The sequence below is a fragment of the Canis lupus genome, chromosome 8 (genome assembly GCF_003254725.2).
Source record: "Canis lupus dingo isolate Sandy chromosome 8, ASM325472v2, whole genome shotgun sequence".
Lineage (NCBI taxonomy): Eukaryota > Metazoa > Chordata > Mammalia > Carnivora > Canidae > Canis > Canis lupus.
In genome coordinates this window covers 42810233-42830680 of record NC_064250.1, presented here as the reverse complement: position 1 = coordinate 42830680, position 20448 = coordinate 42810233, and the positions used below count along the sequence as shown (strand labels likewise).

Below are 20448 nucleotides of genomic sequence, written 5' to 3'. Positions count from 1 at the left end.
ACACACAAGTCAAAGCTTATGACCACTGAGCCCAGGATTTCAAGATGAATCAGGAGGATAACAAGGCCAAGGAGGGCTTTATCCATCAGACATCACAGTGGGAGCTGCTTCTTGCCTAGGATGTGGGCCATCTCTGATTCTTACCCACTTGGGTCATCATGCTGGGGATAGCTTACCTGTGTCCACACAGAGACCACTGGCCCCCTGTGTCCCTTGCCTCAGCCTCAGGAAGTGGCCCTGGTGACTTCAGGTGGATTGCTACCCCAGCCCTCCTCGTGGGGCAGTTGGTCTGTTTCCTATGACTTTCCTCTTTCCAGAGCCCCACAAGGAAGGAATGTCCCTCCTTGTCACCTTTTGGGATTCCCTGTGGTTACCTGTTGGCTCTTAAGAGGAAGGATGATCAATCAGGAGCTCCATGTGAGAAGTGGCCATGGCATCTCCAGGGCAGTTAGGCTGGAAGGCAAATGGGTAAGGGTCTAAGGATTAGATTCCTTGCCTCCGTTTCTTGAGACCTGGGACTCAAAGGACCCATCCCATCGTGGAGGCCCTCTGGCCAATCCCACAGTTGGACCTGGTGGAGGCCTTCTTACTCTGAAGTCTTGCCCTGGAGGGTGCAATCTCTTGACTTTGAGCCTGAAAGGACCTTTATGCTCATTCTGTCCCCTCACACACACACACATCCCAGCAGTCACTCCCAGTCACACAATTCAGTGGGCGTGTGTCCTATTTGGAAAGTTCTTCAAAGAGAAAACATTTACATCTGAATTACTTCTTTTCAGTTCAAAGCACCTTCATTCTCAGGAAGTTCTCCCTTATGTCTAGCCTCTGTTTATCTTGCAGCAATAAGATTTTGTCTTGTTCATCAACCAGTTGTGGGTCCCATCTTTCTATCCCTTAAGCCCTTGATATCTGCAGGGTCACCCTTCTCTAGAGCCCCAGGATTCATATCTGTTTGTTCATCGGCATTATCTGCTCCCATCCCTAGGCTGTCTTTCTATCCCAGGACCCCAAAAAGGCTTTGAGTTCCCTTCCCCTTGGAGTTGGGTCATTATGTGAACAGATGAATTTAAAAATCACCGGAGTGGCAGGTGATATAGGACCGTCTGGCCCTTGCTGGTGTTGATTCCACAACACCCTCCATGGCCTGAGAAGGCGGTATGCCCTGGAGTTTCCAGGCCTTTGCATCTGAGTCAGTCCCCTTTCATTTCTCTTGTCCCCAGGACTCATGTCCGGCGTCTGCTAGCCTAGCTCTCACTCAGCACACACCTGTGCTTAGCTTTCCCGCCTGTGCTTCCTGCACATTCTGCCCGTGTTTGGTTGATCCTTAAAGTCTTGCACTTTATGCCGTAGAGGGTCCCTGAATCTTCTGTGATGTTCTTTGGGCTTTGAGCTAGGTAGGAGCAGATTCTGTAGGGATCCCGAGAGGCCCCTCTGCACCTTATTCCAGACTCCCAGCTTTGAATTTCTGCATCTCCCAAGATCCTGGCAAATCCAGCCTGAGAGCATGAGCCTTGGGAATCCCAGGGCCTGCACTTTGGGTTCTAGACTCACCTCTTCACTTGAGCTGACCCTTTTGATTGTATCAGTCATCACGCTAGTGTCTTCCCAACATGCATGGTTGGCCTCAAGCTCAGATCCTTCTCCAGGGGCCCCGAGTTCAGCCACCAAGATCTCTCTTTGAGCTCACTTGATCCTTGGGACCCAGCATGGGCTGGCAGAGGCTGACAAGGAAGATGTGGATTCGAAACCTTGGAAGCTGCCTTCCTGCCACATGGAGCTGCAGGGGTGGCAGCTCCTGCTGCCCCGGGCTGACCGTGACCACCACCCCCCCTTTCTTGTTGCCAGGCGGAGACAGCAGCCAATCGCATCTGCAAGGTGCTGGCCGTCAACCAGGAGAACGAGCAGCTCATGGAAGACTATGAGAAGCTGGCCAGCGATGTGGGTACCTCCTGGGTTCTCCTGGCCTGGCTCCAGCAAGGCTCTCCTACTCCACCCTGGGGCAAGTGGGAGCCCCCAGAACCTGTACCTCCAAACCCATCCCTGGGGTGCAGTCTAAGGCTGGGCATAGTCCTTGGTCCCAGCACAGCAAGTCCAGGGCAGCTTCGGCTCCTCTCTGGCTCTCCTAGAAGGCAGAGACAGGGCCGATCTCTGGGCCCCAGAGGGCCGAGTCTCTGGCTTTTTTTCTCACCAACCAACAGTGAGCCTGGCAAACTCATCACCTGTCTGGGTCTTGGTTTTTTTCACTTGTCAAGTAAGAACTAAGCCAAGACCTCTGAGGGGCCTTTCTAGCCTGGTACACTGTTGTTCTGTGAGTTGGTTGGGCTAGAAAAGGAGAACACCTGGTTCTGAGATGATAGGAACTGGAGATGGACCTGGGCTGGCTCAAGCTAGCTTAGCAGCTGGGCCCACCCAGGGGACAGGACACAGAGCTGGGTTTGCTGTTTTGCCACTGACTATATTTGGGTTAAGGCTCTACTTGCTTCTTCCTTAAAAGAATTCAGTCTTCTGAACAGCTCAGCCCGGCCTCTTGGTGGATCTGCCATCCAGCATAGTAAGAACCCAGGTGCCAGGTTTAACCCCTGCTCTGCCATTCCAGCTTGTCACTTTGGCAGGTCACATAACCTCATGGTGCCTCAGTCACCCCTCTGCAACCTAGGGGAGGATCATAGCATATGGCCCCCTGGGGTTCCTGTCATCATCCCAGTGAGTTAATCTGGGGGACAAGCTGACACCCTACAGGCGCTCATTTTATTTCCTGTGACCACCAACACTCCTCCTCCAGCTTCTCCACTGTCATCCCTTCATCCAGGCTGTTCCCTGCCTGTGTCCCCAGAAGCCAGCCACTTCCTTTCTGAGTTCGAGATCCTCATTCTAGAATTCTAGATGGCCAGGTGACAAGAGCCTCAGGAAACAACTGTTAACCCCCTCCCTGGTACAGACAAGGACACAGAGGCCCAGCCAGGTGGTAGAGCTGGAACCAGAGCTCGGGTCTCCTGGTCGAGCTGACTTCCTAGCAGGTCTGCGGTTCTGCCCCCAGCAGACAGAGCAGGGAGGTTGAGTTAACAACTTCTGCTGGCAGAGAGGAGGCTGATGGCCAGGCTGCATGAAGCCTGTGATTCTAAGAGGGAACACCCTGGAACCTGGCCTTGCAGCCAGGGAGTGGTAGTTGGGACAGTGTGTGCTGCGGGGACAGACGTCCGCCAGCTCCCCCGGGGGGGAAGGGCCAAAAGGCCATCAGGAGGAGAGGGGAACAACCCTTGCCGCCCTCCCCTCCTCCAGCTGTTGGAGTGGATCCGCCGCACCATCCCGTGGCTGGAGAACCGGGCGCCAGAGAACACCATGCATGCCATGCAGCAGAAGCTGGAGGACTTCCGGGACTACCGGCGCCTGCACAAGCCGCCCAAGGTGCAGGAGAAGTGCCAGCTGGAGATCAACTTCAACACGCTGCAGACCAAGCTGCGCCTCAGCAACAGGCCCGCCTTCATGCCCTCGGAGGGCAGGATGGTCTCGGTGAGCGCCGGGGAGCCCAGGCCCCCACAGCCCCGCTGGACTGCCTCCAGCCCCTGGGCTGCTCCTGCTCAGGGCGGGACGTGTCTTCTCCGTCTGCTACACTGCTCCGGAGATCGTTTCTCCCGTCCAGATTGCCCCCCAGGCTCAAGCACCCCCCGCCCCGACTATTCTAGGCCAGACTCACCCTGCCAGACTCCCACCTGGACCTCTAGCACCGCCTCCTCCCCCACCCCTCTGAAAATCATCTTTGCAAACAAAATGCCTCTTTTTTTTTTTAAGATTTTATTTGTTTATTTATAGTGACGCAGAGAGGGAGAGAGGCAGAGACACAGACAGAGGGAGAAGCAGGCTCCATGCGGGGAGCCCAATGTGGGACTCGATCCCAGGACCCCAGGATCATGCCCTGAGCCAAAGGCAAATGCTCAACCACTGAACCACCCAGGTGTCCCTCAAAATGCCTCTTGACATATTGAACCAAACAGGCCACAATTCAGTAGCAATTAGGATAATTTTTACTGCTGTAGAATCTTTTTAAAGCACTTTTTAAAAATGTGTTATCTTAGGCAAGTTAAGGGATTTTGGAGGGGGGTAGGGTATTTCAAAGATACAAATAGGCAAGATACAGAAAATAAAAATTACTCATAATCTTAACTGCCCAATATCAACTTAAAAATGTTTTTTACCGGATGCCTGGGTGGCTTAGTTGTTTGGGCGTCCAACTCTTAATCTCCGCTCAGGCCTTGGTCTCAGGGTTGTGAGTTCAGGCTGTGAACTCCATGCATGGAGTCTACTTGGGCTCCATGCTGGGCATGGAGTCTACTTAAGAAAAAAAGCTTTTTAGAAAAGATTCTTTTAGTCTACGTAAGTATAATTTTTAAGGAAATCCTAAAGCATGTTTTATTTAATAAGCTGCTTAAAAAAAAAAAAACTAAAATTATATTGTGAATGGCTTTCCAAGTTGTTAAATTTAGGTTACTTATGTTTTCTCCTTCCCCCTTACCTTACCCTCAGACTTGGGGAGAAATGTTGTGAGCCAGAGAAACATGCAAAAGAAAATTTAAAAATTCACCAAAGTGAATGAGAAGTTATGAGGTGTGGGCATATAAGGTGGGAAGGGCAGGGAATGGGCAAAGCAGGCAGACGGCGTTGTAAGGAGGCAGGATCCTGGGGGACCCTGGAGGAGAGGAAACAGGCCCTGTTGTGTATGCACTTTGGAAAATTGTAGTCTTTTTACAGATTTCAGGCTGAAACAGTAGGTCTTAGGTGGCTAGAGCCCCACTACCGGGCGGGTGCTCTGTGAGTTAGAAGCACCCCCTACTCTGGGTGGAGGCAGCCTGTCCCTGGGGCCCCCGGATGGCACACAGGCCAGTTCAGCCCATATCTGCCCAGCACGCACCCTGTGCTAATTGCAGGAGTGACCCTGTGGGTGGCTTCCTGTCTAAAGGGCCGTGGGTTTGTGCTCAGCAGCTGTCACTCTCTCAGGTGCTTGGCCAGCTTGCCCAGACCAGGGTCCCTGCAGGCTCCAGGCTACTGCCCAGAGCCCGAGAGCAGATCCAGAAATGTGGGGGAGCCTGGGAGGCTCCCATGCCTGCCTGCCTTGTTCGTTAGTTGCTCTTTTCCCCTGCCTTATCCTACATCCTCTGTGATTGGTTGGAATCCTGGGCCACAGAGGGGTCGGGCTCTTTCCCCACAGGCCTACACGCCCAAAGCCCTGTAGCTGGCTGGCCCATGTGGACTTGGGCCTCACTCCCTGCCCAGGAGGCTGGTGTCCAGGAGCTCAGGGAACACCAGTGTATGGCTGAGATGGGGAAGGGGCTTCTTCTAGAAGGCACAGGGCAGTTGTGGGGGGCCTCGGGGGCCAGGAGGGGCTGACCCTGTGCTTCCCATCCCTTCAGGACATCAACAATGCCTGGGGCTGTCTAGAGCAGGCTGAGAAAGGCTACGAGGAGTGGCTGCTGAATGAAATCCGGAGGCTGGAGCGGCTCGACCACCTGGCAGAGAAGTTCCGGCAGAAGGCTTCCATCCACGAGGCCTGGACGGACGGTAAGGCCAGCCCAGCCGCCCGCCGCCCCGGGGGTTCCGCTTTCGCGCTCTGCCAGCTGGACCGCCAGCCACACAGCTCCTTTCTCTCCTGCTCTTTGTTTTGCTTTGTCTCTTACTAGTTCCTTGTCATTAGACAAGTCCATTAGCCTTTTGGTCATCTCTGCTTCCTCGTCTGTAAAGTGGGGATGATCACAGAGCCAACTTGCTGGGTTTATGAGAATGGAATGAATGAGTACATCCAAAGCGTTGAGAAGGATTCCTGGCACATGACAGTGCTGTGTGTGTAATTCACTGTTAGTTTTTTTGTTTCTTTGTTTTAAAGATTTTATTTATTTATTAGAGAGAGAGCACGAGCAGGGCAGGGGGCAGAGGGAGAGGGAGAAGCAGGTCCCCACTGAGCAGTGAGCCCGACGTGGGGCTCGATCCCAGGACCCCAGGATCATGACTTGAGCCGTAGGGAGACCTTAACCAATTGAGCCACCTGGGTGCCCTCTCCTTCTTTTTCTTTTTTTCTTTTTTTTTTTTTTTTTAACTAAAACAGTTGACAATTTTATTTTCACATTTCACAATACAAATGAAAATTGCCTTTTTTTTTGTCTCACTACTCCCCTGCAAAAACTATTCTCAATAGGAAGGGGAAGCAAGTCTTCCTTGTCATGCTGTTAGAAAACACCCAGAGTCACAGCACCATGATCTCCTGGTGAAGTAGAACAAGTAATATAAAATGAATATAAAGAGGTTCCTGTCTCTCCTTATCTGTCTGGTCGAGTCATTCCTGGCCGAGTGGGCACCATCATGGGACGAGCAGGAGGTCTCATCATTGGGGGCCCAGGCATCATTGGCATATGGCCTCCCATAGGTGGCCTCATTCCAGGAGCAGGTCCCACTGGCATCATCCCAGGAGGAGGAGGGCCCATCATTGGCATCATGGGAGGGCCCCCCATATGGGGGGCTGGCATCATACCAGGGCGAGGAGGACCCGGGAGACTGGGGGGAGGTGGGATCATTGCCCCTGCAGGAGGAGGAGCAGAGAATGGAGTAGGAGGTATCTTTCCTTGTTGAAATGCAGCGGTTGTTTTGTCGATCAGGCTCTGAGCCTGCTCTTCCATCCATTTCTGATAGTAGTCTTTCACATTCTCTTTGTGTTTCCTACCACTGCAGTGTGTCTTTCTCACAGATGGAGAGTCATGGGTGAGGTATGTGTCGCAGTAGTCACAATAAAACTTAGGCATGTTGCTCTGCAGGCCGTTGGCCACTCCGTCCTCTCCTTCTTTTTCTCATAAAAACTCCAGTCATTGGATTTGGGGCCCTCCCTAGTCTTAATATGATCTCATTTTAACTCATTGCATCTATAAAGACCCTATTTTCAAATAAAGTCAGATTCTGAAGTTCTGCGTTGGCATGAGTTTCAAGGGGACACTGTTCAACTGGGCATATCTCCTCATAGGGTTGTTGTAGGAGTAAATATGATAAGTGCATTTCATGCTTCACTGAGTGCCCAGCACGTAGAACACACTCCGTGAATGGGAGCTCTGAGGATTTTTGCTCCACTGCCTTCCCTCTTCCTGATAGTCTTTTCCTCAGAACCCGGGCAAGGGCTGGAGTGGGATCCACACTGCTCGTCTGCTGGGGTCCTCCAGCCACTTCAGCTGGAGCCTCGGCAGACCCTCCTGGCGGATGGATGCAATGTCTCCACACTCCCCCATTAGCCTCCATTGTGCTCTTCAGATCCTAGGCTGGAGACGGTTAGGGACAGGTATACCCTGTGGCCACTTGGGAGCAGTGTGGCTTGGTAGGGGATGGAAGTGGGCTTGACTCAGCCTGAGCGGGCCGGTTCAGCTCCATGCCATGAGGACACAATGATGAGAGGTCGCTGCTACCCAGCCCATTGCACATGTATGAAATTCCGTATCTAGGTGTGCATGGTGCAGAATGGAAGTGGAGATTGCCCCAGTTCACCCATGTGCTTCTATCATGGCCTCTCTGGGGCCAAGGCACAGCTCACAGGAAGGTGCAGAGCAGGGACTGGCCCCATCAGCCAGCAAGCCACCAGCTAGGACATGAGCATTGCTGACATGCTGGCAGTCATTGCTGGCACAGCCTCTGGGCAAAGCGATCTGGCTATGCATGCCTAACAGTGTTATTGCCTGCTGACCCAGGAGTTCTTGAGGCTGTCTAAAGCATTCATCTTAAATGTGGGGAAATCACATGTCTAGAGATATTCGCTGTGAGACCCTCTCTAACAGCATAAGTGGAGAGGCCTGAACACCCCACAAGAGGGTGGCAAGTGGTCATGCCAGTGGTGGCTCAGCCTCCGGGGGAGGCACACATGAAACCTGGAGCCAGAGCAGAGACTCTGATGACGTGCTGCTGAATGTTTGAAAAGCAGGAAACACAACTTACATATATCTTCTGGTTTTAACACAGCAGCCGTACAAGGAAAGACTGGAAAGGAGTTGATAAATAGGCTCATCTATAATTTTTTCCTCCTAAACCTGTCATATTAATATTCTGACCTAAAGAAAAAAAAGTAGAGAGGTGCCCAACTGGCTCCGTCAGAAGACTCTTGGTCTTGGGGTTGTGAGTTTGAGCCTTGCCTTGGGCGTAGAGATGACTTAAAAATGAAATCCTTAAAAAAAAAAAAAAAAAAAAAAGAAAAGAAAGGAATGCCTGGGTGGCTCAGCGGTTGAGAGTCTGCCTTCCACTCAGGGTATGATCCTGGAGTTCTGGGATCGAGTCCCACATGGGGCTCCCTACATGGAGCCTGCTTCTCCCTCTGCTTGTGTCTCTGCCTCTCTCTGTGTGTCTCTCATGAATAAATAAAATCTTAAAAAAAAAAAAGAAAGAAAGTAGAGGGAAGGAAAGAAAGGCCACATTGGGCACAGTCTTTCCGCCTCCAGAGCCTGAGCAGGGTTGAGCATCCCTGACAGGCCCAGATGTAGAGGGTGCACATGTGGGCAGAGCCAGGGCAGCCCCTGTCCTGTACCAGGTGCTTCACATGACAGCTGGCAGACATTCATATATCAGTAGTCCCAGGAGGTTCATTCCTCATCTCATTTCCTCCTGGGAAACTGCAATCCAAGAAATGCAAGCCTTGCTCCGAAAGAGAGGGCAGTGCCCCTATCAGTCAGAGGAGGTCATGGCCACTGATGGATCAGGTGTAGAGTGCACTGGACATGCTGACCCCATCCTGAGAGTAATTAAGGGGAGCAGTCCCTGCAGGGCTGCTGGGAGCTAGCAACAGTAGCTGGAGAAACGCTAAAAGATGGGGTATCCCTGCGGTGCCTGGCTTGTTTTTTCCTGGCTATGCCACAGGGCTTAGTCCTGCATAGCCTTTGTATGTAACTACTCCTCATGGCCCTACACATGTTCCATAGAAGGTAGTAACTTCCCTGAGCCAGCCTCACAGTGGATGCTTTCTCAAACTGCAGATGACTGATTGCTGTAGGATGGACATCTGGGGACATAACCCCGGAAATGGGGCTCCTGGGGCCAAGAACATGGGGCCTCTAGCTTCTGCTCAGCCTTGTACCCCCTCTCTCCGAATCCAGGCAAAGAGGCTATGCTACGGCAGAAGGATTATGAGACTGCCACTCTCTCGGAGATCAAGGCCCTGCTCAAGAAGCACGAGGCCTTTGAGAGTGACCTGGCTGCCCACCAGGACCGTGTGGAGCAGATTGCCGCCATCGCACAGGAGCTCAAGTAGGCATGGCCTGGCAAGGGTTGGGGCAGTGGTGGGAAGTGGAGTGTAGCTATGAAGAGTGAGGAGGGTGATGGGTACAGTGGACACTTGGGTGGGAAGGGCGTCAATGCAGAAGATTATGAGTGTCCCCCCAGATGGAGAGTGAGCCCATGACCCTACCGTTGAGGGCATCCAGTCACCTGTAACTAGCACAGGACCAGAGGATGACCAGGTTTGCCCATAGCTCTTGCTAGGTCTCAGTGGCTCGTTGCCATTGGGCACTGAGGTCAAGACTGGCATCGCCTCCAGCTGAGGTGTGGCAGGGGCCCTTAGAGAGAACTGGCCCAGCAATCTTCTGAAAGCCAAGGAGTTAGGGGTGGGAGGCGCACCTGGAAGGTCTTAATGAAGGGAGCACGCCCAGCCTCCGTGTACCACTCACATCCCCAGACCCAGGGAGAGGAGAGTAGGCCATGCAGGTAACCCCCCCGGGTCACCTGATTCTTCCTGTCTCTTCCCTTTTAGTGAGCTGGACTATTACGACTCACCCAGTGTCAATGCCCGGTGCCAAAAGATTTGTGACCAGTGGGACAATCTGGGAGCGCTAACCCAGAAGCGGAGGGAAGCTCTGGAGGTAAGGACCCCTGAGGGAGATGGGAGACCTGCCTCTAGCAGCTTTGCGTGCCTGCCTCTTCCTGCTTTGTGATTCCCTTTGCTTTGGGCCAAAAGGCTCCACTGTGTTCCCTGGAACTGCTCTGGCCTGACTGTTGAGGATTCACTCTGGCACTGCATTGGGCATTGCATTGATGGAGATGCCTTGTCTCTGGCCCTAACCATACCTCATCCCCCTGGTTTAGTATACTTTGCAGTGCAACCCCAGCCATTTGAGAACTTTCCTATTCTACAGATCAGATGGGGGTCAGGCTGGGTGATCCCAATGTGGGATGGTGATAGACCCTATATTAAGAACCAGTGTCTCGGAGAACTTAGTCTGGTGCTTCTAGACTTAGACTGAAGTCTTGAGTCTGGCTGGGAGGACCTTGGAGTCTCTGGGGGTGGACAGGGAGTGGTGATTTTAAATATGACTCTGCTGAATATCTCCCTGTCCACCCCTTCCCCTCAACTGTCACTCCCAGCGGACAGAGAAATTGCTGGAGACCATTGACCAGCTGTACTTGGAGTATGCCAAGCGGGCTGCACCTTTCAACAACTGGATGGAGGGGGCCATGGAAGATCTACAGGACACCTTCATCGTGCACACCATTGAGGAGATCCAGGTGTGCTGCAAACCCCACACCAGTGAAGGCCGACTTCCCCAGGCACCTGTGGAAACCTCACCTTGTAAACCTCACTCTGGCAGGACTGTTGTGTAGGGAGAGGATAGATGGATGGGGGGAGCATCCAAAGATTTTATACATCAAAAGAATTACATTTTATTTATTTATGATTAGGTAATATATACAGATGGTATAAAATCTAGAAGATAAAAAGGATATGCCATAAATTCTCCCTCCAACCCTAGGGCCCTCCCTAGAGGGAAGCAGTATGCCCACATAGTCTCTGCATATGCAAGCAAATATATTTACTTATTAATGCCTTCTTCCCCACACTCCTTTTTATTTTTTTTTTTTAAAGATTTTATTTATTCATGAGAGACAGATAGAGAGAGAGGGGGGGGGAAGGAGGGAGGCAGAGACACAGGCAGAGGGAGAAGCAGGCTCCATGCAGGGAGCCCAATGCGGGACTCGATCCTGGGTCTCCAGGATCATGCCCTGGGCTGAAGGTGGCGCTAAATCGCTGAGCCACTGGGGCTGCCCTCCTCATACTCCTTTTTAAGACAAAAAGCATTTTTTATTATATACTGTATTCTAAACCTTTCTTTTTAACTTAATGTTTTGGATCTCATTGCATAGCAATAAACAGCTTCCTTATTCTTTTTTTTTTTTTTTAAGATTTTATTTATTTATTCATGATAGTCACAGAGAGAGAGAGAGGCAGAGAGACACAGGCAGAGGGAGAAGCAGGCTCCATGCACCGGGAGCCTGATGTGGGACTCGATCCCGGGTCTCCAGGATCGCGCCCTGGGCCAAAGGCAGGCGCCAAACCGCTGCGCCAAACCGCTGCGCCACCCAGGGATCCCCCTTATTCTTTTATATGGCTACAGGGGATTAGATTTAAAAGATTCTGTAAAGGAAGCCTAGGTTGCGGGAGGTTACCTGGGGAGGAAACACGGGGCACCCCTGTCCCTGACCTGACTGTGGGGTAGTGCACACTCTAGGGTAGTTGCTCCTGACTTCACCAGCCCTAACCATGAATCTGTTGCTTTGATGGCTCTGCCCTCACCTCCCCATGGCCAGCCCCAGTCACCTGGTTCTCAGCCATGAGCATCCTTGGTTGATGCCTCTGGGTCTCCTAGCTGGTATGGGGCCAAGCCTCAGTGGCCTTTCTGCCCACCTCTATCCTGGGACCTGTAGGGCTCCCTTAGTTCATCTTGCCCACAGGAGACACCATTCACTGTACTTCTCTTGCCTCCAGGGACTGACCACAGCCCATGAGCAGTTCAAGGCCACCCTCCCTGATGCCGACAAGGAGCGCCTGGCCATCCTAGGTATCCACAACGAGGTGTCCAAGATTGTCCAGACCTACCACGTCAACATGGCAGGCACCAACCCCTACACAACCATCACTCCTCAGGAGATCAATGGCAAATGGGACCACGTGAGTCCAAGGGCTGGGGGGGCATTGGCTGCCATTGTGAGTTTTATAAGGGCAGGGATTTTGTCCCTTTTTTGGTTGATTTTTATTGATTTTCATTGATTCTATTTTTTTCATTATCACATGGTTAGCACTCATCTGTCAAGTTAAGGAATGATGGAATTTCTGGAACAGGTCAACTTGTTGACTCCTGTTCTAGTACTGACTGGCTCCTTCCCTTCATGGCTCCTCCATTTCCTCATCTGAAGTATGGGGCAGGTGGCTGGCCCATCCCCAATGGCCCACGATTGTTCCCACCCCAGGTGCGGCAGTTGGTGCCACGGAGGGACCAGGCCCTGACGGAGGAGCACGCTCGCCAACAGCACAATGAGAGGCTACGTAAGCAGTTTGCAGCCCAGGCCAATGTCATCGGGCCCTGGATTCAGACCAAGATGGAGGTGGGTCCCAATACCGGAGGCAGGGATGGGGCTTCCACCCCTTACCAGCACCATCCCAGCCCATCAGGCTTGCCCTGTCTCCTCCTAGGCAGGACCCAGGGAGGAATGCCGATCCTAAGCCCACAATTGGTCTGCTGCTCTACAGAGGGTGTGTAGCCTGTAGACTAGGCCAGTGGATTGATTCCAATCTCTGGTTTGGGAGCAAAGACCCACACCCAGATGTCACTGAAGAGCCACATGAGAAAGTCCCATAGAAGGATGAGTGCCTGGGGAACTGACTAGCTTATTTATCCTTTGGCTCATTTGGCTGACCACGTCTCCCTTCCTCCTGAGCAGAGAGCTTTGTCAAAAAAGAATGATCTTTCCAGAAAGAACTGAGCTTTGGGCAAGCATGGAATTTTTTGTTGAACTGTTGGGCCAGGTATTGGGGTGCTGTAGATGAGGGAAGGGGCACTGCTTGGGTTAGAGCATGGTGTCCCTCTAAGCTCCCTGAGGGCAGAGACTATGTCCAGTTCATATTCGTGTGTCTCTCACACCCACCCCACCTGCTTAGCACATGGTGCATAGTAGGTGCTCAGGAAATATCTGCTGGGTCCAATCAAGTGCACAGAAAGGGCTTTTACAAGCAAGTTTTGTTTACATGGATGAGGTATAGACAGAAGCGGTGCTGAGAGGCCTGGCCCATGGGGCATGTAGGATTTAGGCAGGCTGAGGCAGGTACCCTAGGAGCAGGACAGCAGGTGCATGACCACGGAGGAGGCAAGTCAGGTGTTCTGAGGCTGCAAGGAAGCTGGCTCTGTGGGCAGAGAGAGAGTCCCCAGGATGGGTGATAGTTGGGAACAGGCTCACACTGGGAGTTAGAATGGCAAGCAGAGGAGTGAACATTTAGGTTAGGAACTGAACATGCAGCCCCTTTCTGAGGTTGACAGGTACCCAAGAGGTGTAACGATGCCTCCCATACCCCTCTATGATGCTGTTTCCACACCAAGGTGTATCCCTGCTTGTTCTCGATTAATTACCAGTGATGGGTTTCCTGGTGCTGGGATGGGAAATGAGAAGCCTCTGAGGGGCTGATCAATGACCTGGGTTCCCCAGCCCCTACCCCAGGGACAGAGTGGGGCAGTCTGACAAGGGCTTCCTTCTGGGTGAGCAGGAGATAGGGCGGATCTCCATTGAGATGCACGGGACGCTGGAGGACCAGCTCAGCCACCTGCGACAGTACGAGAAGAGCATCGTCAACTATAAGCCCAAGATCGACCAGCTCGAGGGTGACCACCAGCTCATCCAGGAGGCACTCATCTTTGACAACAAGCACACCAACTACACCATGGAGGTGGGTGGCACCCACCTTGCTTCTCCAGGAAGGGAGCTCCAGATCCCCTTCTGTCCCCTATCCCCTGGACTGGGACTTATTCATCTTCTAAGGAAAGTGGTCATAGGAGGACAAACTCTCACTTGGGAGTGAGGAGCTACTCACTGCTCCTCACCCCTGGAGCTCTGGGTCTTCAGTTCCTTCTGACTCTCCCAGGGAGCTTGTCTTGAGAATGCAGATTTTCAGACTCCATCTCCAGAATTTGATTCACTAGGTCTGGGATGGGGCTGAGGAATCTAAATTTTTAACAAGCATCCTGGCGATTCAATGCGGGTGGCCTCCAAACACTGACTGAGGCATCTGCTTTCCAAGTGGTGAATTATTTGGGTCATGAAGGCTTGTGTGTGTGGCTCTAGAGTGGGATATACAGGGACTTACACAAGCTTCATTCTTTAATCCTTCCGCCTACCAAACTTGGCTTACTTCCTGACCTGGCCCATGCTGTCAGTTTTGGTCTCTGCTGTCTCAGGCAGAGGCCACCACTCTGCCCATGCTTCCCCTTTCATCATCTGGGTCCTCTGTCCTGATGTGTTGTCCTTGTCCTGGTGATGCTGTCAATCTGGATGAAGTCCGGCTCTGATTGCTTAGGCCATTTCAATAGTTGGGGGAGGAATAGCCAGGAACAGCCTAGGCCCAGGCCTGGGGCCCCTGGCTGACAGGCTCCTCAATCACCACCATCCCCAGCACATCCGTGTGGGCTGGGAGCAGCTCCTCACCACCATCGCCAGGACCATCAACGAAGTGGAGAATCAGATCCTGACCCGAGATGCCAAGGGCATCAGCCAGGAGCAAATGAATGAATTTCGGGCCTCCTTCAACCACTTTGACCGGGTGAGAGCCCCCTCCCCCTACACTTGGAGCAGTCCCTGGCCCCTGCCCCAAAGCCCTGGGGGGCACTACCCAGGAGACGGGCAGCCGTGCTGGGCCAGTTCCTAGGCAAGGGAGGAGGAGGCAGAGGAGGAGGAGGAGGAGGAGGGAGAGCGAGAAGTGCTATCATCCTGCTCTGACTCTTCGCACCTCACAACTGGCCTTAGGAAGCCTGTCCTGGTGTCCTGTGAATTTCCCTGCTTTTCTGGAGCAAGAACTCATGTAATGAGCGGAGCGAGGATCTTTGGCCCCTGGCACTTGCTCTCCTGTCTGAGGAGTTGGCCCTTGGGAGCAAGGCTACCATAGCCTCAAGGGCAGGCCTGCTGTCCCCTGGCTTTGGGAACTAATGCTTGCCTTTGCCTCAGGGCAGAGGAGCAGAGCCTCCCTCCCCTGCCCCCACCCCCCAGCAGCCTTTGGGAGACTCCGTGGGGACATCGATGGTGTTAGTCCTGGGATTTCATTCTAGCTCTGGGACAGGCTGGGCTTTACATGGGCTGTCCTCTCAGTGCCCTGGGGCTTCTGGGTAGCCAGAGGGGTAGGAGCATGGGGTTAGGTGCTGCCCACCACCCCTGCCTGCTTCACCGTCCTCCAGCCTCCTGGGTGGGTGAAGCCCTCTTGGAAAGCCGGGTCAGGGCATTGGGACTGGGGTGGGCTGGGCACTTCTGGGGGAGCTTCTCACCCCCATGGCTCACCATGCTCCCTTCTGGCCTGCTTCCCGGAGCAGGGCTGTGTGTGCCAGGGAGAGGGCACCCTCTGGACCACGTCTGTGTGTCTAACCGTGTGCACTTTTATTTCCCCTCCTCCCCTGCCCTTTCCACCCTCCACCCTCTCCATCCGCATGCCTTTGTCCCTGTGTCTCCCCACACACGCCACCCTCCACCCGGGGCATGGCCCACCCCCCTCCCCTCACGGCCTCCACCTCCCTGGCACCGCATGGCTCGCTGCCTGGCGCACGGCGGCCTCAGGATCACTCCGGCACGCTGGGTCCCGAGGAGTTCAAAGCCTGCCTCATCAGCTTGGGTTATGATATTGGCAACGACCCCCAGGTACTCGCCTCCTGCATGGAGCACACTCAGGGGTGGCATCCGGGGCGAGAAATAACGCGTTTCTCCTTTTTCTTTTCTCTCTCTGTCTGGATCTCCCTGTCTCCCCTTTCCTGTGGGCCTTGGGGCTCATCCTCTCCCACTGTCCCCACCGGGCCCATGTCGGGCTCCTCTTCCCACTGCTTCAACCTCTGACTTCTGCCCTCGATCGTCTTTCGTGGGAACCTGCTCGGGGCCCACCTCCCTCTCTCCTCGTCACTCTCCATCCTGTGGACGGACTTCTGCATCTCCCTCCTCTCTCCTCCCTGTGGATGTGTCTCCTGTGTTTCTTTCCCTTCCTAACCCCCCAACCATACACTTCGACTTCCCCTTCCGGCCTTCTGTGCCCTGTCTTCTGGCCCTGGGCTGGCCCTTCCTCCTCCTGCCTCTGACCCTCCTGTGTCTTGGTGCCACTGCCCCCACAGAAGAAGACAGGCATGATGGACACGGATGATTTCCGCGCCTGCCTTATCTCCATGGGTTACAACATGGTAATGTAAACCCCACCCTCTGTTCTGACGAGGGCCAGCCAGCTGGCCAGAGAGGCCAAGTCCAGGCCAGGGCAGGCTGGAAGCTCTCAAGTTAGGGGCTGCTCTCCCTGGAGGGGCCTCAAGATTCCGGTCTGTGGGAAGATGACCCCCGAAGGCGGGGCCCAGCCTCGTGGCCTGTGTGTGTCCCAGAGGTCTGGCCTTCTCACCTTGGTCTCTGCTGGCGTATTTTTTGGTACTTACTGTGGAGATGGGCTTTTTCACTGACGTGGTGGATAGCAGGGCTGGCTCCAAGGCTAACAGTAAGGACTGGTGGTTTGGACTTCCTGGGTCGGGTTTGACTCTACTTCCATCTTTTATGAGGCACACAGATTTCTGCCTCTGCCCTGGTGGTGGCTCCAGCCCCACCTGTCACTCCTTGGCCTTCACAACCTTCTCAGTTGTCTGCCCTCAGGCAGGCCTTCTAAGCAGAGCAGAGCAGGGGCCTGAGCTGGGCAGCCAGGCAACTCCTGGGCCATGGTGCAAAATGCAGAGCTTGTGGGCTGCCCAGGGCAGGGCAAGGGCACAGGCTCTAGACACAGTGAACCCAGGAGTAGGTCCTAGCCCTGCCACCCCCAGCTTGGGGACCGGGATGAGGTGAGGGGAACCCTGCAGGACTGTGGTCAGGGTTAAATGAAGGAACTTGCATGGGTGCCGCACATGTGTCTGACACACAGGGAGTACAGCATGGTAAGGAGGACACAGGCCTTGGAGCCAGACCATCCAAGTGTAAATCCCAACTCTATTGCCTACTGGCTGTGTGACCTTGAATGAGTCACCAAGCCTGTCTGGGCCTCAGGTTTCTTATCTGGAAACCTGATGGAAATAATAATGACTTGCGTCATAAGGTGGTGGGGAGGGTGAAATAAAATGAAACACATGCAGCAGCTGGAAGAGCGCCTCTTGCACCAGTACGTGCTGTGCGCTGGCAGCCATGATAGCTGTGGTCAGCATTGTCACTCTTTGCTCCTGAGGGAACCTGTGAGTGGGGCTGGGAGGCCTGAACTAAGTCTTCATTCTTGGGTGTCTTGTCCCTGTGATGCCCTCAGGACAGCCCAGGCTAGGTCAGGGGGCTGCTGTGCTCCCCCTAACAGCCTAACAGCCTGAGCCCCAGGGGCTTCAGGTCCATATGAGAGATTCCCAGCAGGCTGTCGCTGAGAGGATGACAGGCTTGGGTTGGCTCTTCTCTCCAGGGAGAGGCAGAATTTGCCCGCATCATGAGCATCGTGGATCCCAACCGCCTGGGGGTAGTGACGTTCCAGGCCTTCATCGACTTTATGTCTCGGGAGACGGCCGACACAGACACAGCCGACCAAGTCATGGCCTCCTTCAAGATCCTGGCTGGGGACAAGGTGGGTCTACCATGGCGTGGGCGCTGTGCAGGGGCTACTTGCATCTGGAGGGGAGGTCGGATCCTCCCCTCACTGTGGCCCCTTCCTCCCACTGGGCCTCCCATGGCCGTCCACCTCTATCAATTTTTGTAATGCTTTAGGATCAGCTAAGGTGTTAGGACACAATATGAGCTTAAAGGGGTCTCCAGCCAGGGTGCGGGACTCCTTCACTTGTGGGATGGAGTGATGAGAGTAGAGCTGGGTAGAGGGGAGTGGGTATGTACCCTAGTGATGGAAGGGCGATCGGAGAACTCAGACTTCACCCTTACATCACTCTGGGCACCGGCGTGGAAGGATGGCGGGGAGCAGGAGGGAAGCATGTCTCTCATTTGTCGATCTGGAGCTGCAGTCAGTTCAGTTTCCCAAGTTCCCCGCAAAGCACTGCCTGGCCATGGGAAAGTGGGAACACCGGGGGAAACTGGCCAAGCGGGGGATGTCTAGAGGCCATATTTCCGTTGTGCAAAATCCATAGGGTGATCCTTATGCCATCCTTCCTTCAGACTGAAAAGATTCAGTTAATAAAAAGCAAAAGCCAGTGGGGAGCATTAATTTCTGAAATGTGTCGATCTATAAGGGAAAAAGACAACCTATGGAGGTTTCTAAAGGTCTGATTTAAGTTCAAGGACACCCTAGTAGAGCCCTAGCCCTTGGAGCCAGAATGACCCTCAGAAGCCACCTGCTTGACCTGACTCTGGGTCTCGGAGGCCCTTAGAAAGGAGCCTAGTTGCCTGACTTTTGGAGTGACCTGAGGGCAACCCCACCTTCTTGAGACTTGGGACTCTGCCAGAGTCCCACCGGTTCCTAGGGGACTCTGGCAGAGGTAGGCCATGGGGTTGGAGGCCACCCTGTGGGTCAGAGCCTCCGATTGAGCACTTCTGGAGCCTAAAACTCCCAAAATAAGCAACCCCCCAGTAGACCTGCCATGGGCAAGCAGAGACTGGGACTGGGAGCGAGGCCAGGTGGGGGCAGGCCCACATCTTATAAACATGGTTGACACAGCTGTCTGCCTGGTGATGTCCCACTTGGATGCTCACCGTTTTTGCTGAAATTACACGACCTCCAGAGCACTCGCTTGAGCCGGTGCGGGGTCCCACTATGTTTCACCACAGTACCTGCTGGTGTTGCTTTAGTCCGTGGCTACTGCAGACTAGAGTCATACATGAAATTAGAGGTGCAGTTAGCACTTGGATTAGCTCAGAAGCAGGCCAGCATATGTATGGACATGGCAAACAGGAGATTTAAAATGAATGTATATTTTGTAAATACACACATGTGTAGGTGTGCGTGTGTCTGCCTCCTAAACCCGTGCATACGTGATACACCTGTGGATGTGTGTGCGCACACCCCTCTCTAACCAGAAGCAGAAGGGAGGGGACGGGGTCCGGTTGGGGTACCGCTGCCTCCAGTGACCCGATAGTGGCCGCGGCCACCCTGCGCTCTCTCCGCAGAACTACATCACCGTGGACGAGCTGCGCCGAGAGCTGCCCCCCGACCAGGCCGAGTACTGCATCGCGCGGATGGCCCCCTACTCGGGCCCCGACGCCGTGCCGGGTGCTCTGGACTACATGTCCTTCTCCACGGCGCTGTACGGCGAGAGCGACCTCTAACCCGCCCCCGGCCAGCGCCCTCATTGCCCGCTGTGCGCCCCCCGCCCTGCGCCCCCCGCTGCCCCCCTCTCCCGCCCGGGTTAGGTCTCCTCGCTCAGCCTCCAGCCGGGCACCAGCCGGGACCCCACGTGGCATCGAGCCTCCCCGCCCGCCAAGTGACAGTTTACAAAATTATTTTCTGCAAAAAAGAAAAAAAAAAAGTTATGTTAAAAAAAGTAAAAAAAAACAAAAACAAAAACAAAAAACAAAAAAACCCACATATTTTATTATAGAAAAAGTATTTTTTTCTCCACCAGACTTAAATGGAAAAGAGGAAAAATTAACTGTTTGCACCGAAACGTTTTGTTTTGTTGTGACATAGGAAAATAACCAAGCACAATGTTCTATTCCGTACTTTTTATCGATTTTTTTTCTCTCTCTGTATCATCTGCTGTATTCATTTCTCCAATCTCATGTCCACCTTGATGTGGGGGTGGGAGGGTGGGGGTCAGGGGGGATCTTGTCAGAAGGCACATTGGTGCATGTGTGTTTGCTAGCTCACTTGTCCATGAAAATATTTTATGATATTAAAGAAAATCTTTTGAAATGGCTGTTTTTAAGGAAGAGAATTTATGTGTCTTATCTTCTCATTTTTAAGTCCAGAGGTATGGTTAGCACACACTTTTTTCCCCCTTTAGTTTTAATATTACCGATTAGAAATGGTCAGAATGAGATTGGAGAGTGTGGATAACTTTGATATTGCTTGTCACACACCATATTAAAGCAACAGCACTCCCATGATGGCTCTTGCCTTGCTCCTTGCTTACCGTTTTCCAGAAGTGTGCGTCGGGTCAAGGATGATATGGGGCACCTGTACCCAACCCTAAAAGGTTTTTGACCCTGGCGCATTCATCCCTCATTTACACTTTGCTATCTCCTTTTTTTAAAGACTTTTAAAAAATTATTTATTCATGAGAGCGAGAGAGAGAGAGAGAGAGAGAGAGAGAGGCAGAGACACAGGCAGAGGGAGAAGCAGGCTCCATGCAGGGAGCCCGACGTGGGACTCAATCCTTGGTCTCCAGGACCAGGCCTTGGGCCGAAGGCAGGTGCTAAACCGCTGAGCCCCCGGGGCTGCCCTGCTATCAGTATTTTAAACAAGATAAGGTGATTTCCTCAGAAGGCTCCTATGAGTTGAAGATGAGGTCATGGATGTGTAAGGAAGGGACTCTAATGATAAGC

General features: G+C 53.2%; 2 protein-coding genes across 6 annotated transcripts in view; one reads left to right on the top strand and one right to left on the bottom strand.

Moving 5' to 3' along the window:
- ACTN1 (actinin alpha 1) overlaps window positions 1-19816 on the top strand; it is a 94748-nt gene extending 74932 nt beyond the window's left edge. For 3 of the 5 annotated variants that reach the window (XM_025444159.3, XM_025444160.3, XM_025444161.3), the window contains exons 9-22: window positions 1846-1938; window positions 3280-3510; window positions 5406-5553; window positions 9105-9255; window positions 9758-9866; window positions 10369-10509; window positions 11768-11950; window positions 12250-12384; window positions 13538-13717; window positions 14441-14587; window positions 15589-15669; window positions 16131-16196; window positions 17426-17584; window positions 19072-19816. In XM_025444159.3, the coding sequence (XP_025299944.1) occupies window positions 1846-1938; window positions 3280-3510; window positions 5406-5553; window positions 9105-9255; window positions 9758-9866; window positions 10369-10509; window positions 11768-11950; window positions 12250-12384; window positions 13538-13717; window positions 14441-14587; window positions 15589-15669; window positions 16131-16196; window positions 17426-17584; window positions 19072-19230 (1983 nt within the window). In that variant the 3' untranslated portion in view covers window positions 19231-19816. The remainder of the gene's footprint in view (window positions 1-1845; window positions 1939-3279; window positions 3511-5405; window positions 5554-9104; window positions 9256-9757; window positions 9867-10368; window positions 10510-11767; window positions 11951-12249; window positions 12385-13537; window positions 13718-14440; window positions 14588-15588; window positions 15670-16130; window positions 16197-17425; window positions 17585-19071) is intronic. The other 2 variants (XM_025444163.3, XM_025444162.2) reach the window with 2 other exon arrangements.
- LOC112658029 (U1 small nuclear ribonucleoprotein C) lies at window positions 6090-6812 on the bottom strand. Its single transcript, XM_025444164.3, has one exon. It carries the CDS (start codon window positions 6783-6785, stop codon window positions 6306-6308), a length of 480 nt encoding a protein of 159 aa, XP_025299949.1. The 5' UTR covers window positions 6786-6812; the 3' UTR covers window positions 6090-6305.
- Window positions 19817-20448: the final 632 nt, after the last annotated feature.

Bases quoted from the DNA above. Each gene is read 5' to 3' on its own strand.
- LOC112658029 (XM_025444164.3), bottom strand. From the start codon at position 6,785: ATGCCTAAGTTTTATTGTGACTACTGCGACACATACCTCACCCATGAC.